The 14,169-nt window shown below is 38.3% G+C and overlaps 1 protein-coding gene across 1 annotated transcript in view; it reads right to left on the bottom strand.

Moving 5' to 3' along the window:
* Positions 1 to 331: 331 nt before the first annotated feature.
* The window catches only part of znrf1.S (zinc and ring finger 1, E3 ubiquitin protein ligase S homeolog), a 31,835-nt gene continuing 17,997 nt past the window's right edge, over positions 332 to 14,169 (bottom strand). Inside the window, 4 exon segments of the mRNA NM_001087333.1 lie at positions 332 to 2,642; positions 4,881 to 4,970; positions 7,442 to 7,547; positions 8,954 to 9,049. Coding sequence (NP_001080802.1) covers positions 4,913 to 4,970; positions 7,442 to 7,547; positions 8,954 to 9,049 — 260 coding nt within the window. The 3' untranslated portion in view covers positions 332 to 2,642; positions 4,881 to 4,912.

Genomic DNA, 14,169 nt, shown 5'->3' with positions numbered 1-14,169 from the left:
AATGTAGAAAGTAGCCAATTCTTGATTAAATCTGCATTAAGAAGACCAGGCTACATAAATTCTATTGGGGAAACACATTCATTTAAGCCAATAAAGACTCATATGGCGTTGTTCCGTGACAGCATAGATTGTGCTGAACTGAGTATGCTAGAACTGAAACTGTGCTGAGTATGCTAGAACTGAAGCCACCTAGTGATGACAGATTTGAATGGTTAGATCCATCTGGGCACAGAAAAAAGATGCTACCAAGGTATGACATCTTAATAAGGAAACCAGTTCCTATGAAATAAGCTCAGTGGTGTGTTACAGAGAGAGAAAGAAACAAATACGGTACATTGCATTTCAGCTTTAATCATTTTTTTCACAGTCCAGAATCTCTAAAGATTCATTCCTTTATTTAATAACAACAGATATACAACACGGTTCGCATCTTTCTCACCTGCCCCACTTATAAAATAAAAAAGAAATGTAACATTTGGCCAATCTGATTCCCCCCATTGCACAAGCTATCCAGATCAAATACTGGGGCTTTTCTATCAAAATGGTGCTATTAGTATTGAAATGCAGTGCAGGATACCCTCTTGCTTCAGAAGGTTTTATGGGTGCAAAGAAAAGTTTATTACTAGTTTCTGAATAGAATCCTGGAGAAATCACTGGCACTACTTGAAGACACCACTAGCTGGAGCTGCACAGATGCAGCACTCCATAGCCCCATCAGCGGCAATGATGTTTATAAAATATATAAATGAAGTACAGTATACAAAACAAGACTTAAAATAAACAGAACATCCTTAAATGCTAAGATCAAGGTACCACTGGATCCAGTTGCAGGAAACGTGACTAAATTCCAACCTGGGTAATCTTGGGGTCACCACTTTTGAAATATGACTAGAATTCATGATTGTTAGGGAACATTGTCTATATAAAAAACTATTTTTTTTATATTTAAAACCCCCCTGTGAGGGCTAATGCCCATATACTGTAATAGTTTAGACCTGAAAGCATTTTTTACAGCAATGATGCAGATTGCAGTGAAGTTCATGTCTGAAGTTTATTACACTTTATCTCACTCAACTGGTTTTGTTTTTTTTATTTGGCACAAATTAGGGTAATAAATATTTTAAAAAACAGAGTTGATCAAAAGTGCTCATAATAAATGGAGGGCTCGTGCATATGAGAACCACATCGGTCTGCAATAGATTTCTCTCATTTTTACTTGCTGTAACTATTAGACCTAATATATCAAGCACAACTGTCATCAAGCTGCGGTTGTGTATTGTAGGCCAGCATGTGACCACATCATGAGACCCTCCAGTGTAAGTAAACACAGACTGAAAACAAGCAAGACAGGCATTTGAGAGATCTCTAAGTCTTTTGCAGATCTAGGGGATGAGATTATCCAAACATGCAAGTATGTAGAGAAATGCTCTTGGTTTTTTTCAATTGGTTCTCATTCACAAGGTTTTCCTTCACCCAATTAAGCTGGAAGAAAAAAATGGGCCTGAAATCCTGATATACTACAATATGCACAAGCTAGTTGTTGATAACCAGTAATGTTAGGAATGCACTCTGACAATGCTGTATGCTTAGCAGGAAAAAAAAAAAAGAAACATGGCATAATCACTAACAGTCATATGAAAATAATGTTCAACAAGCAGGGCTCACCCACTAACACCCATTCAGTTTCCCTCTTTCGCAGTTAAGACAGTTTTTCGATTGAGAAGTGCAAGCAATTAAAGGTCTGGATGGGTTACCTTGGTCATAGAGTATGCTCTTGAGTGAGATGGTGGGGGTTATGCCCTCTATTTTGCCACCTTTCCCAGCAACACACACAATTCTGCATTGTCCACAGTTTACTCAGTCATTTAAATGTGCAAAATCGTAATTAAATGTAATAACTAGAAGGGTAGCACCTCAGCATGAACAGGTGCCTCTTTTGGGAAGCACTGGAAATAACCCTGGATGAGACACTTTGGCTCGCTATAGTTGAGCATGCGGTGTTGTCCAGCTTCTTCTGTGGTGTAAGCCAGTTCAAAAAGAATATATTTCAACATTTTTTAGAGGGCCAAACCTTATAAAACAGGGGTTGTTGTCCATCCTTCAAATGTAACCTCACTATTAACTTGCAACCTACCAGTTGAAAAGCCCTGCTCTACAGAGCCCACATGTCCAGTCTCCTCCCAGTCATAAACAAATAGAAACGTTCAGTGCAAAGTGCCATAACATAATATTACACACACATTTATCATGGCATCAGACTGCAGCAAATCCTATGTCCAGGGGCACGAAGAGATTAAACATTTCCCCTCCCCCCCCTCTGCATTCTTTGACAGCTGCAGATATCCATTTCACCTAGGACCTCATGTCACCACCCTCAAACAATGTTGATGGGATGGGGCTGCTGAAAAACAAACCACTTCTGGCTACAGCATTTACAGTGCCTACCCCCTGATCTGTTTACTCCCAACACATTTTTACTAGAATTATGGGATACATTTCAGTTTTGGCTGCTTCCCACTTCTCTATGTCAGGGCAAAGAAGGAGTGCAGGGAAAAAGGGGGCATGTGTGAAAAGCAGTTCAAACAACCCTGGCAGGAAGCAGAATCCAGTCTCTGTGATCCTAAAGCGGCTGACACTCCGTGCTGTAAAAAATAAAAAGCAAATTATGAGTAAAATTAGCAACTCTTATCATATGAGCTAAGCAGGAAAAAGTAGGCACAGCAAGCTTGTGACCAGGCCTGGACTAACAATCTGTGAATTCTGGCAAATGCCAGTGGGGAGTCAGTAAATTCAGTCACCTGAAAACGATCCAGTGTATAAATATAGGGGATTGTTCCCCTTCTGTGACAATGCCCTTCTGCATGCACCAAACCATTATTATTATTACATATTTATAAAGGGCCAACATACCCCCTGCAGTGTTGTAAATAAATGTGTAAATAACAGAATTACATACAAAGCAGCCAAATCCTAATACAAGTGGTAAAGAGGGCCATGCTTAAATAACCTTACACTCTAAAAAATATTAAAGTAGAACCTAACTAAAGAAGTAAATGTTGTACATTATGTTTTGGGCTTCTGTACAAGTCCAAGGCTACCTTTTGCTCTTTTGAGAAATGGATTTCAGTGCAGAATTCTGCTGGAGCAGCACTATTAACTGATTCATTTTGAAAAAAAACATGTTTTCCGATGACAGTATCCCTTTAAAAAGGTAGCAAAATTAGGTCTGCTAGTCTACAGCACACTGAAGACTATAAAAGAACAGCAAAAATAAACATACATCTGTCAAAACACAAAAACCAGGTCAGGCTAAACTATATACACAGCAGGCATGACCCATTTTAGACGCATTTCTTGATGTGAGACACTAAAGCAAATGTAAATGTTCTAAACCCGTGGTAATATCACCACTCCCTGCATAGCATAGTTCCTGTATATGACAAAACATCACATTCCAGCACTGCTGTGCTTGCTCATTCCATCAGTGTCCACAAGAACACATCTATAAATTGCACATCAAACTGATGTCACAAAAGACGCTAGTGCCATCTCCCAGCATGAGCGGTTTGTGAAATGTGTATATGGTGCACAAGAGTCAACTGTAAAATAAATGCTTAGTCGAACAAAACACAGTAAGTAAGTAATTTTGTATCTGTAAAGTTTAAAGGGGCAGTTCAGTATAAAAATAAAAACTGGGTTTTATTGTTACCATGTGCATTTATTGCTTAGCATTCTAATTAAACCCTCTTCTAGTAGTTTATCTAGTCTCTGATTTAAACCAGTCTGGTTGCAGGGGTAACTTGGAAAAACAGCACTAAAATTAAAAATAAAGACCAATTGCAAATTGTCTCAAAATGGCACGGTCTACATCATACTTAGTATGGTGAAAAACCCCTTTAAATACATGGATTCCATTCACCCAGGTCATGATTAGTGGTGAGCGTAATATTTGTTTGTCAAAAATTTGTTGCACATTTTGTTGAGTCAAAATAATTTCTGGTGAAAAGGGTCAGATTCGCCCACCACTAATCATGATATCCAGAAATATGTCTAAAGCAACTGGACTTGAGTATTCCTGAAAACATTTCACCCCTCCCATCCAAACAGCTTTTTCAGTTTAAAAAGGGGGTAGGGAATATACCAGCATTTAACCCCTTATTGAAATCAATCATCAACATTCAATCTCAAGACTGCCAAGTCTTGTCCTGAAGAGTTAGTCCTACTGTACTGGGCCATTTGCTTACTAAATGGTTGATTAGTCTCCCTAATGTATAGATCTAAGCATTCTTCACTACAGTGAACACATAGAAAAAACTTGACCTGGGTTCAAGCTTTGCTCTGCTGCAGTGGGTGTTTCAATTGCCTTTATGCAAGTAAAGATGTAACATCATAGGACACCATTGTCTCATCAGTCTCCAGTTTCACTTCATGAACTTTGTTGACAAAGTCCATGGAGTTCTGGATGTTGTGTTACCATCTAAAGGTGCAAAGATGGCAGTCAAGCATTTAGCAATGTTGATGCTACTGACAAAAAAATACCTGTATGGGCAATTGAGGATGTAGTTACCACTATAGTGTCCCCTTGAGCACAACAGTGTTAGAAATGGCAAGGAATAACAAGACTTATGCTGAGGGCATACAGAGCGTAGGCTCCAATCCAGAAACAGATTTATTCCATTCCCCAGCTCTATTCATCTTTCTGTTGCATGCAGGCACATGGAAGGCAGAAAAAAAACAAGAAAGCAGGCATTTTCAGGGTGACCTCTGTGCCGCTCAAGCATAAGCTGTGCCCTCAGTCTTAACACTTAGTAGCCTTGTCTCTCTCTCTCTTGTCTATCTAGTGTGTAGTGCAATAATTACGTAGGAAAGGTTTTACATACCTTAAGGGAATTTTAGCCCAGATTGTTCCAAGTCAATCAGAAGGATGTTCAGGACAACATCTGTTCACCTCAAACCAGGAATCTATGCAGCTGCACATGTAGAGGTAAACACATATATGAAGGTAAAGAAAAGGGGCAAGCACAAAACAAATCAAGGAGGAGAGAAAGACAAAGTAAAAGCAGGACATAAAAATACACAGTATGCACATAAAAGTGAGTAAATTGAGAAAATGGAAAAACCAAGAGCAAGAGGAATAGAGAGGTTGTGGAAAGGAAATTAAACAAAACCATCATGGAAAAAAATACACAGGAAAAGGAAAATAGGCAATACAAGCACAAACATCATAGGAAAGGGTTACACAGGATGAATGCAAAAAACAATGAGAGAGTGGTTGAAATGTGCCAGGTTGGGCCAACAAAGAAGAGACAGAAGGATGACAATTACACAAAGAACACATTAATAGGCAGGTAAAACAGAAATAACCAAGGAGCACACAAACGAAATTAGCAGGGGGGTTGGAACATAGGGGGAAAAATAAAAATCAATTAAAACTCTAAACTCGTTTACAATGTACTATAACTGCCCAAATGCTTAATAAAGGAAAATTATACCACCCAGAATGAATATTTGAACAAAACCATCTCCAATCCATTCATCCCTCCATGCTTCTTTACTTTCATCCCTTTCATCATTATTTTGCAAATTACCACTATTTTCCATTCTCTGTGCTTTATCTGTCTTCATCTACATTTTTATTATATTTGTTTCATGAATGCAACCTCTGCATGTTTTTAAAGTAGCTCTCTGTAAGTCCTTGATATAACCTGAAGAGCCTATTAGACCCTATATAATACACCGTTTTTTTTCTTTTTGTTTGTTTAGATATAGATTTACACACATCGTATAAATCATATCACTCACTGCTATATACTGCAGGTGCAAAATCCAGACTCTCTCTACAATATCTCCATTCGTGCATTTGCTGCTGTTCTTTCAGTGCACCTTTTAATCCCCACTTCATACTACTGATGCTAGTTTTTAGTAGAATGTATTTTTGTCTTGTTGGGTACATCCCCTTTAATATGTGTACTTCCTGTTTTGCACCTGTCTCATCATTCTGTATTTTGGTTACTCCCGTTGGTAAGGGTGCAGAGCTTTAGAGATAGTTGCCCTGGTTACTTGGCACGTGTCCCACTCTGCTGTGCATTGCTGTTACTGTGGTAACCCATGCTTTTCGGAATATGTTTCTGCTGACAGCTAGCCAGGGGGCAATTACTGCCCAATAATGTTTTTTGTACTTGTGCCTCCCCTGCAGCTGCTAACAAACCATATGACAAACTTATATGTCAGCTTTCTACTTGCAACACATTTAATGACTCATCATATGCATTAATACTCATACAAACCTGTCACAAACATGGCTATTATACATTGCTAAATTGAGCTTTTGCAGTTATCCTACGGTTGGAGAAACCAATTATGGAAGACTAGAATACTGGGCAATTAGTGATCACTACTAATTATGAGGTTTCGTATTTATAAAACGGGAAGATAAGCCACAAAACTGTTTTTATTTTTATTAAGTGGTTTGATAATTCATACAATTAGCCAATGTTTTGCAGAGCATAATTCGCTTTATCTTAGCATTTGTGTCTAAGCGTGTCTGCATTTGCATATAGTTTTTTAAGGTTATAAAAACAAACACTGGGCAAATTTGGCCATGTGCAACCCATAGCAACCAACAACCAATTGGTGACTGGCTTTTTTCAGCCAGTTAAAGGAAAACTATACCCCCTGAACAATGTAGGTCTCTATAAAAGTATTTTGGATAAAACAGCTCATATGTAAAACCCTGCCTTATGTAAACAAACCATTTTCATAATATTAAACAATGTGCCATTGTGTAATCACATATAGAAAACTGCCATTTTAAAAAAAATTACGGCTGCCCCCTGGGATCCTAGGATTCACAGTGCACACAAACAAACCATACATGTTCGATCACGAGCCAATTAACAGACAGAGTTCTGTCTTTTGCTTCAACACTTCCACCTTTTACAGTTAGAGCTGTAGTACTTCTGGTTAGGTGATCTCTGAAGCAGCACAGAGACCATCACAAAATGGGGCAAGAGAGATGTAAAAGGGCAATAATTACTTAAATATATATTTCGGTTTGGTAAGATTCTTTAATATGTCACTTAATTGGATATAAACTATGTTTTACTTAAGTATTAATTTGGTGGGTATAGTTTACCTTTAAATGGTGCATGAAAGCATTTGATTGGTAGCCATGGGTAAATTCCCAGGTTCAAATTTGCCCATTGTAGTAAATGAGCTCCAGACCCTTTTGGCAGGCACTATATGCTGTAGTTCAGACACACACATAGTAACATATGTTGTAACAGTGGGTTTCTGTAGAGATGCATAACCTGGGGTATACTAAAATGCTTGTTGTGTCCAATAGTGTTAGCATGACTAATACAGATTTCAGACTATACCCTCAGGTTTGTAATTGAAAAAAGCAGAGATAATACCTGTAAAATGATGGAAAATACATTACCTTTTATGGTAGATGCACAGACAGGGTAGTCTGGCTATTGTATCCCCTTGTGAAAGTTCTTCAAGACAGATTACACACTCACCCGCATCCCTAGTGAGCACATCATCTGCACAGGGAAATTACAATGCACAAGACATTACAGTATAGCAAGTTTAAGAAAGTTACTAAAAACTATACCACTAGCAATGGACTAATGAAGGTGTTGTACAAGATGCAGATTAGTCAGTTGCCTGTTATATGCAACAATAGTATTTTTCCCAAATGAATGACAACTTCTAATATAAAACTGGAGCCTAGAGGACAAATGATATGTGACTCCACAGAGATGCATGTATTTGCAAATTCTTATGTGGCCTTTTAGGTCGGACCACATTTGTGGAATGCAACAACTATTTCCAACAGCCTCAACTGTACTGCATGACCCCATATTAATCCTAGAGGTATTCTTCAGCAGATGGAGAATCACCACTAACTGCAGGACAGTCATACAAAAATCTTACAACAAATGTTAGTGTATAGGGCTCAAAGTGTAATTATGTTATAGCCTACCCTTAAACATGTAGATTGAACCAAATGTAAGGAAAAAAAAATCAGTGCTTCTTGCTTATAGAAACCCTATTTTTGTCAAACTCAAGCGGTTACCATGGAGAAGAAACATGTAGAGAGAGGCAGTGTCCTCATTTATACTTGTCTCTTCTGCAAGTCACATCCTTTAAATAAAGCAAAAAGACCGCCTGCAAGGAGCACCATGCTACTCCACACAGTATGTGTTTTATTCAAATCTGCTATAAGAAACTGTTCTCAATAAGATCCAGATCAGATAAAAGTATTTACAAAACTTCTGACCAAAAAAACAAACGCCTTTGCTGGTATTAGATTACATGATGCCCAAAGCCAGCTACTTAAAGGGGTGGTTCACCTTTAAAGTAACTTGTTGTATGTGATAGCATGGCCAATTCTAAGCAACTTTTCAATTGGTCTTCATTGTCTATTTTTTTTATAGTTTTATAGTTATTTGCCTTTTTCTTCTGACTCTTTGCAGCTTTCAAATGGGCGTCACTGACCCCTTCTAAAAAGCAAATGCTCTGTAAGGCTACAAATTCATCGTTATTGCTACTTTTTCATTCCTCATCTTTCCATTCACGCCTCTCCTATTCATATTCCAGTCTCTTATTCACATCAGTGCATGGTTGCTAGGGTAATTTGTTCCCTAGCTACCAGAATGCTTAAAATGCAAAATGAAGAGCTGCTGAATAAAAAGGTGAACATCTCCTTTAAGGCAACATTACAGCACTTTTTACAGTCCCAAATATTCAGTACAACAATTAAGACAAATATAAACCCAAATACAAATCTATACAGTATACTTAATGCCTGGAATTACAATTTTCCTTGGGACTAAACAGAGAAAACTGCTCTCAGATAATGGCTCAGAAGTGAAAAGCTAATCAAACCAATAAATGAAGAGATCAGAATTGATGGTTAGCAACCCAAGCTTGGCTCAATACATACCATTATAGGACAATCGAGGTTTGCTCAGACACATGATAAAGTGCATCTCCATCTCATCAGAGGCCACAGACTTGGAACAAATTGGGCAACGAAAACCTATAGACACAAATATAAAAGAAAAGTTTGATAATGCAGAAAGAAGCTGCTGACCTTAATCAAAAATAGCTTTTTTTTTGTACTACAAAATTTCTACTCGCATGTGTCTTTAAATAAAGTATAAAGAGAAGGGGTACGGCACATTTCAGAGAAACATTAAAAAAAGGAAGCAAAACAGCAGTGCTGGAGTCGATTATCTAAGCAGGAAACAAATATTCATTATGCAAGTTTATGGAGTGTGAATTCTGCTTTACATGATAAAACATCAAAGAGGACACTTGAAAGGGTTTTTAAAAAGTCTTTAATAGGGAGCACATAATGTACTTTGCGATTTTGAAAATTCTGCATGCGTTCCAGAAAACAACGATTTAAGTATATATTCATTTTCAACCCAAGCCATGCCTACTATAGAATATCAATAGACTTCTGCTTCAAAGAAGATGGCACAGTGGCTCAGGAGTTACCATGATTGTCTTTGAGTATGTGGATCTGAAAAATGACAGCGACCTGACCATTATCTGAATTGAGATAAATTATTATCCTAATCCGTCACAGGAATGATATGCACTCACTGTAATGTTGGCACTATATAAAAGTAAATAAATCTAAATCTAAAAAATAGAGAAAGAAACTTTAAACTACTGGGGTGCCAATTTGTTGGGCAGCTCAATGCTAACCCTAATCAATTGCCTTCTAATTGCCTTCTAATATTTTTACAAGAAAAAAACAAAAGGGAAAGAAAGAAACAAGGTCACAATTAGGTTGCCAGTGGAGCCAGTAATTAAATATCCAACATCATCATACATTGGACTCAGCTGAGGAATCTCCTCTTTCAATCCATGGGTCCCAGATTGCTTCAAAGTTATTTGGACAGCCGCAGGCTAAATGTGGGAACTTCTGACTGAGTATAGAGTTGTTAATCAATGATCGCCAAAAGGCTATAGTTGGGGAAGCTGTGGACTTGAAGTAGTATGGCCTTTTTTGCATAGTACAGGAGCTGAATGTAGCAGAGCTTAAAGCAGGGATCCCCAACCTTTAGAACCTGTGAGCAACGTTCAGAAGTAAGAGGAGTTGGGGAGGAACACTAGCATGAAACATTTTCCTGGGGTGCCAAATAAGTGCTGTGATTGGCCATTTGGTAGCCCCTATGTGGATTGTCAACCTAAACCGAGGCTCTGTTTGGCAGTAAACCTGGTTTTTATGCAACCAAAACTTGCCTCCAATCCAGGAATTCAAAAATAAGCTCCTGCTTTGAGGCCATTGGGAGCAACATCCAAGGGGTTGGAGAGTAACATGTTGCTCACAAGCTACTGGTTTGGGATCACTGGCTTAAAAGAACAGTTCAGTGTATAAAAAAAACTGGGTAAATAGATAGGTTGTGCAAAATAAAGAATGTTTCTAATACAGTTAGTTAGGCAAAAATGTAATGTATAAAGGCTGGAGTGACTGGATGTCTAATATAACAGCCAGAACACTACTTCCTGCTTTTCAGCTCTCTAACTCTGAGTTAGTCAGCGACTTGAAGGGGGCCTCATGGGACATAATGGTTTGGTGAGTTTGCAAATGATCCTCAGCATGCAGGTCAGATTCAAAAGCACACAGTTATGACCCATGTGCCTCCTCCTCAAGTCCCCGATTGGCTACTGCCTGGTAACCAGGGTAAACAGTCAGTGGAACCAAGAGAGCTGAAAAAGCAGGAAGTAGTGTTGTATTCTGTTATATGACATCCAGTCACTCCAGCCATTATATATTACATTTTTGCGTAACTAACTATATTAGAAAAACATTTTATTTTGTACAGCCTATTTGCCCAGTTTTTATTTTTATTCTGAACAATTCCTTTAACACAAGCCCAGAATCCCAGATTGTTGGACACTCCCAGAAGACATGATACATCAGCGTTATATAAATAAATGAGGATGATAGGGCATTCAAATTAGCGAGGCATACTGCAATACTTCACTCCAAATATGAATAATTGTGCATTTACAAAATACATGTAGACAAGAGCCAACCTCTTGATTACACTTTTCCCAAGATTTGTGTATGCGCCAAGTCTGAACATATGGAAACAACTAGGATGGCATGGCCTGCTCTGCTATATGGTATCCTGTGTGAATGTGGTTAGCATTGCCTGTGTAGAAGGTTAGCAATTAGGTCGCTAGAAGATGCAGAAGAAATAAATTGTCACCCTGGTAGTAAATTGAAGTTTACTTCTTCTTCAGTTATTAACTTATGCACAGTAAAGCCATATTTTGAAACCATAACATTTTAAGATAACATATAGGTATAGGCAGGAAGAGAGTAGGAGTGGGGTGTTCTTTTCCACTGGTGCCCACAAACCAATATATGTGTTTTATCAATCTTTTAATTGAAGATCAGTGATACATAGGACTATAAATAGGGTTTCTAGCTACCATAACTGCCTACATTTGAGCTACAGTAATTCACTGAGACAGTGTGGTCCACAGCACTGAAAGACAGGGAGCATAACTTACTGGACTGGTCTGAAGATTAAAGAGACTCCCTCACATTGCCAGTTTTCAGGGTCGGAACTAGGGGTAGCACAAGAGGCACGTGCCTAGGGTGCAAAGCTTGGGGGGTTGCCAGGCACTTACCTTATATGCAGCCTACCCCTAGTCCGGCAAGTGTTACCACATTTAAAAGTGGGTGCGCTCTGAGAAGTCTAATTGCTTTGCGAACGACAACGCACGCGCGTCCTCGGTTGCGCAATTACTCTTGTGGTTCATCTGCACTATTCACCTTAACAAAAAAAATTTTCACGTTTCCCAAATAGCAGCTCAGTATACCAGACCCCTGTCTTTTTTTAAACTGTTACAAACTGACAAATTGGTTGATACATTGCTTTGCAGTCACAGCGGCTTTTTTTTTATCCAAAGTCTGTAACAGAGCAGCAATTTGGCTCAATGACATAGCTTAGGAGTTGTAAATATTTGTTCTTCACACTTTATATCCGACTGTTCTACTGGAGCCTATAATCTGACCACAGACACACAAAAAAAGTACACGTGCAGCCACACACACGTTTGAGAGTCATCAGAGGACGATTAACCTACACATGGGGCTGTGGTTAATCTAAACATTTTGTTTGTATGAGAAGGAAGACAGGAGTAAAGGGGTTTGATAGCCCATTAAATAAAGCTGCATTTCTTCCCTACAATTATTTACTCCCCCTTTCATTCAGGCTTCTGTTTTTGTGAGTCTGACATGCCTGGGCTAGAACATTTGCATTCATGCATTTAATAAAATACATCTGCTGAGGGAAGGAGAAATATCTGCACCCAAGAAATACAGCTGAAACATGGTTTACTTCTTAACAAGGAAATGGCTGTTACCATTCAGATAAGAAACACAAAAAATTCTCCATATTCACACAACATAATTTGATAAACAACCGAATTCAACATTGGGCTATATTTTCCATTTAGGGCATATGACACTAGGGGGCAGATTTACATAGGGTCGAATATCGAGGGTTAATTAACCCTCGATATTCGACTGCCGAATGTAAATCCTTCGACTTCGAATATCGAAGTCGAAGGATTTACCACAAATAGAAAAATCGTTTGATCGAATGATAAAATCCGTTCGATTCGAAGGATTTTAATCCATCGATCGAACGATTTTTCTTCGACCTAAAAATTGGTAGAAAGCCTATGGGGACCTTCCCCATAGGCTAACATGGCACCTCAGTAGGTTTTAGCTCGCGAAGTAGGGGGTCGAAGTTTTCTTTAAAGAGACAGTACTTTGACTATCGAATGGTCGAATAGTCGAACGATTTGTAGTTCGAATCGTTCGATTCAAAGTCGTAGTCGAAGTAGCCAAATCGATTGTTGAAGTAGCCAAAAAAACATTCGAAATTCGAAGTTTTTTTTCTTCTATTCCTTCACACGAGCTAAGTAAATGGCCCCTAGTTGTTGTGGCAGAAGTTCTAGCTACTTCTGTCAGTCTCTTGATGTGACAGTTTTGCTAGATGTAGTCCAGAATAGAAAAACATTAACAATGGGTTATAGCACCAAAGCTAGTCGTAAAATGTATTTTTAAAGAATACCTTTAAAATAACAACATTACAGCTGTCATTAGGTAGTATACATTATTCAGAATGTATAATGAAATCAAGCAACAATGATGGTTACAAAGGATATTCCTGCATGCTGTTATCAAAGAAATAACCTATTTCTATCATTCGCCAATGTTTACAACTGAATGTACAAAATTAAAAAGTAGCTTAGAATAAAATATGGATAAGAAAAAGATCACTTGTTTATCCTAACCCCAAAACCCAGGCAGCAAATGAACAGTACAGCAGACCCTCTAACATGTCAATGCTCCATAAAGTGGTTTTCATAGAAAGAAGTCCCTGGGACACATACAGCTTTGATGTTATTCTATGCAGGATATAACACACTTCCATGACTGTGTATTCCCATACTTTTTTATGTCTATTCAGTTAAAAGTTTCCATTAATACAGTGTCTTGGTGATGTGCAGTCTGTATTTTTACCAACATAGTTTAGTTGGGTTAAAAAAAGACCAAAGTCTATCAACTACAACCCCTCCAAACAAAAGCCGCCACACACCTACTGAAACTATATATACCATTATCTAAAATAATTGTACATTTTAGTATCACTATAGCCTTGGATGTTATGCTTGTCCAATAAATCATCCAAGATCAACCAAGCCACTCTTAAAAGGCATTAATAGAATCCGCCATCACATCATCCAGCAGTGCTTTCCACAACCTCACTGTCCTCACTGTGAAGAACCACCTACACTGCTTCAAATGAAAGTTCTTTTCCTCTAGTCTGAAGGGGTGGCCTCTGGCCTGATGATACATTTACGCTAGCTGTCTATAATGCCCTCTAATGTACTTGTAAAGAGTAATAATGTCCCCTCGCAACTGTTTTTTCTCCAGAGAGAACAAACACAACCTTAAAGGAATTGTTCAGTATGAAAATAAAACTGGGTAAATAGATAGGCTGTGCAAAATAAAAAATGTTTCTAATATAGTTAGCCAAAAATGTAATGTATAAAGGCTTCACTACACTACTTCCAGTCAGTGTGAACACTACTTCCTGCTTTTCAGCTCTCTTGGTT

Source organism: Xenopus laevis, chromosome 4S (genome assembly GCF_017654675.1).
Source record: "Xenopus laevis strain J_2021 chromosome 4S, Xenopus_laevis_v10.1, whole genome shotgun sequence".
NCBI classification, from domain to species: domain Eukaryota; kingdom Metazoa; phylum Chordata; class Amphibia; order Anura; family Pipidae; genus Xenopus; species Xenopus laevis.
Note: the sequence above shows the minus strand (reverse complement) of the source record. Positions and strands in the feature narration are given on the sequence as shown.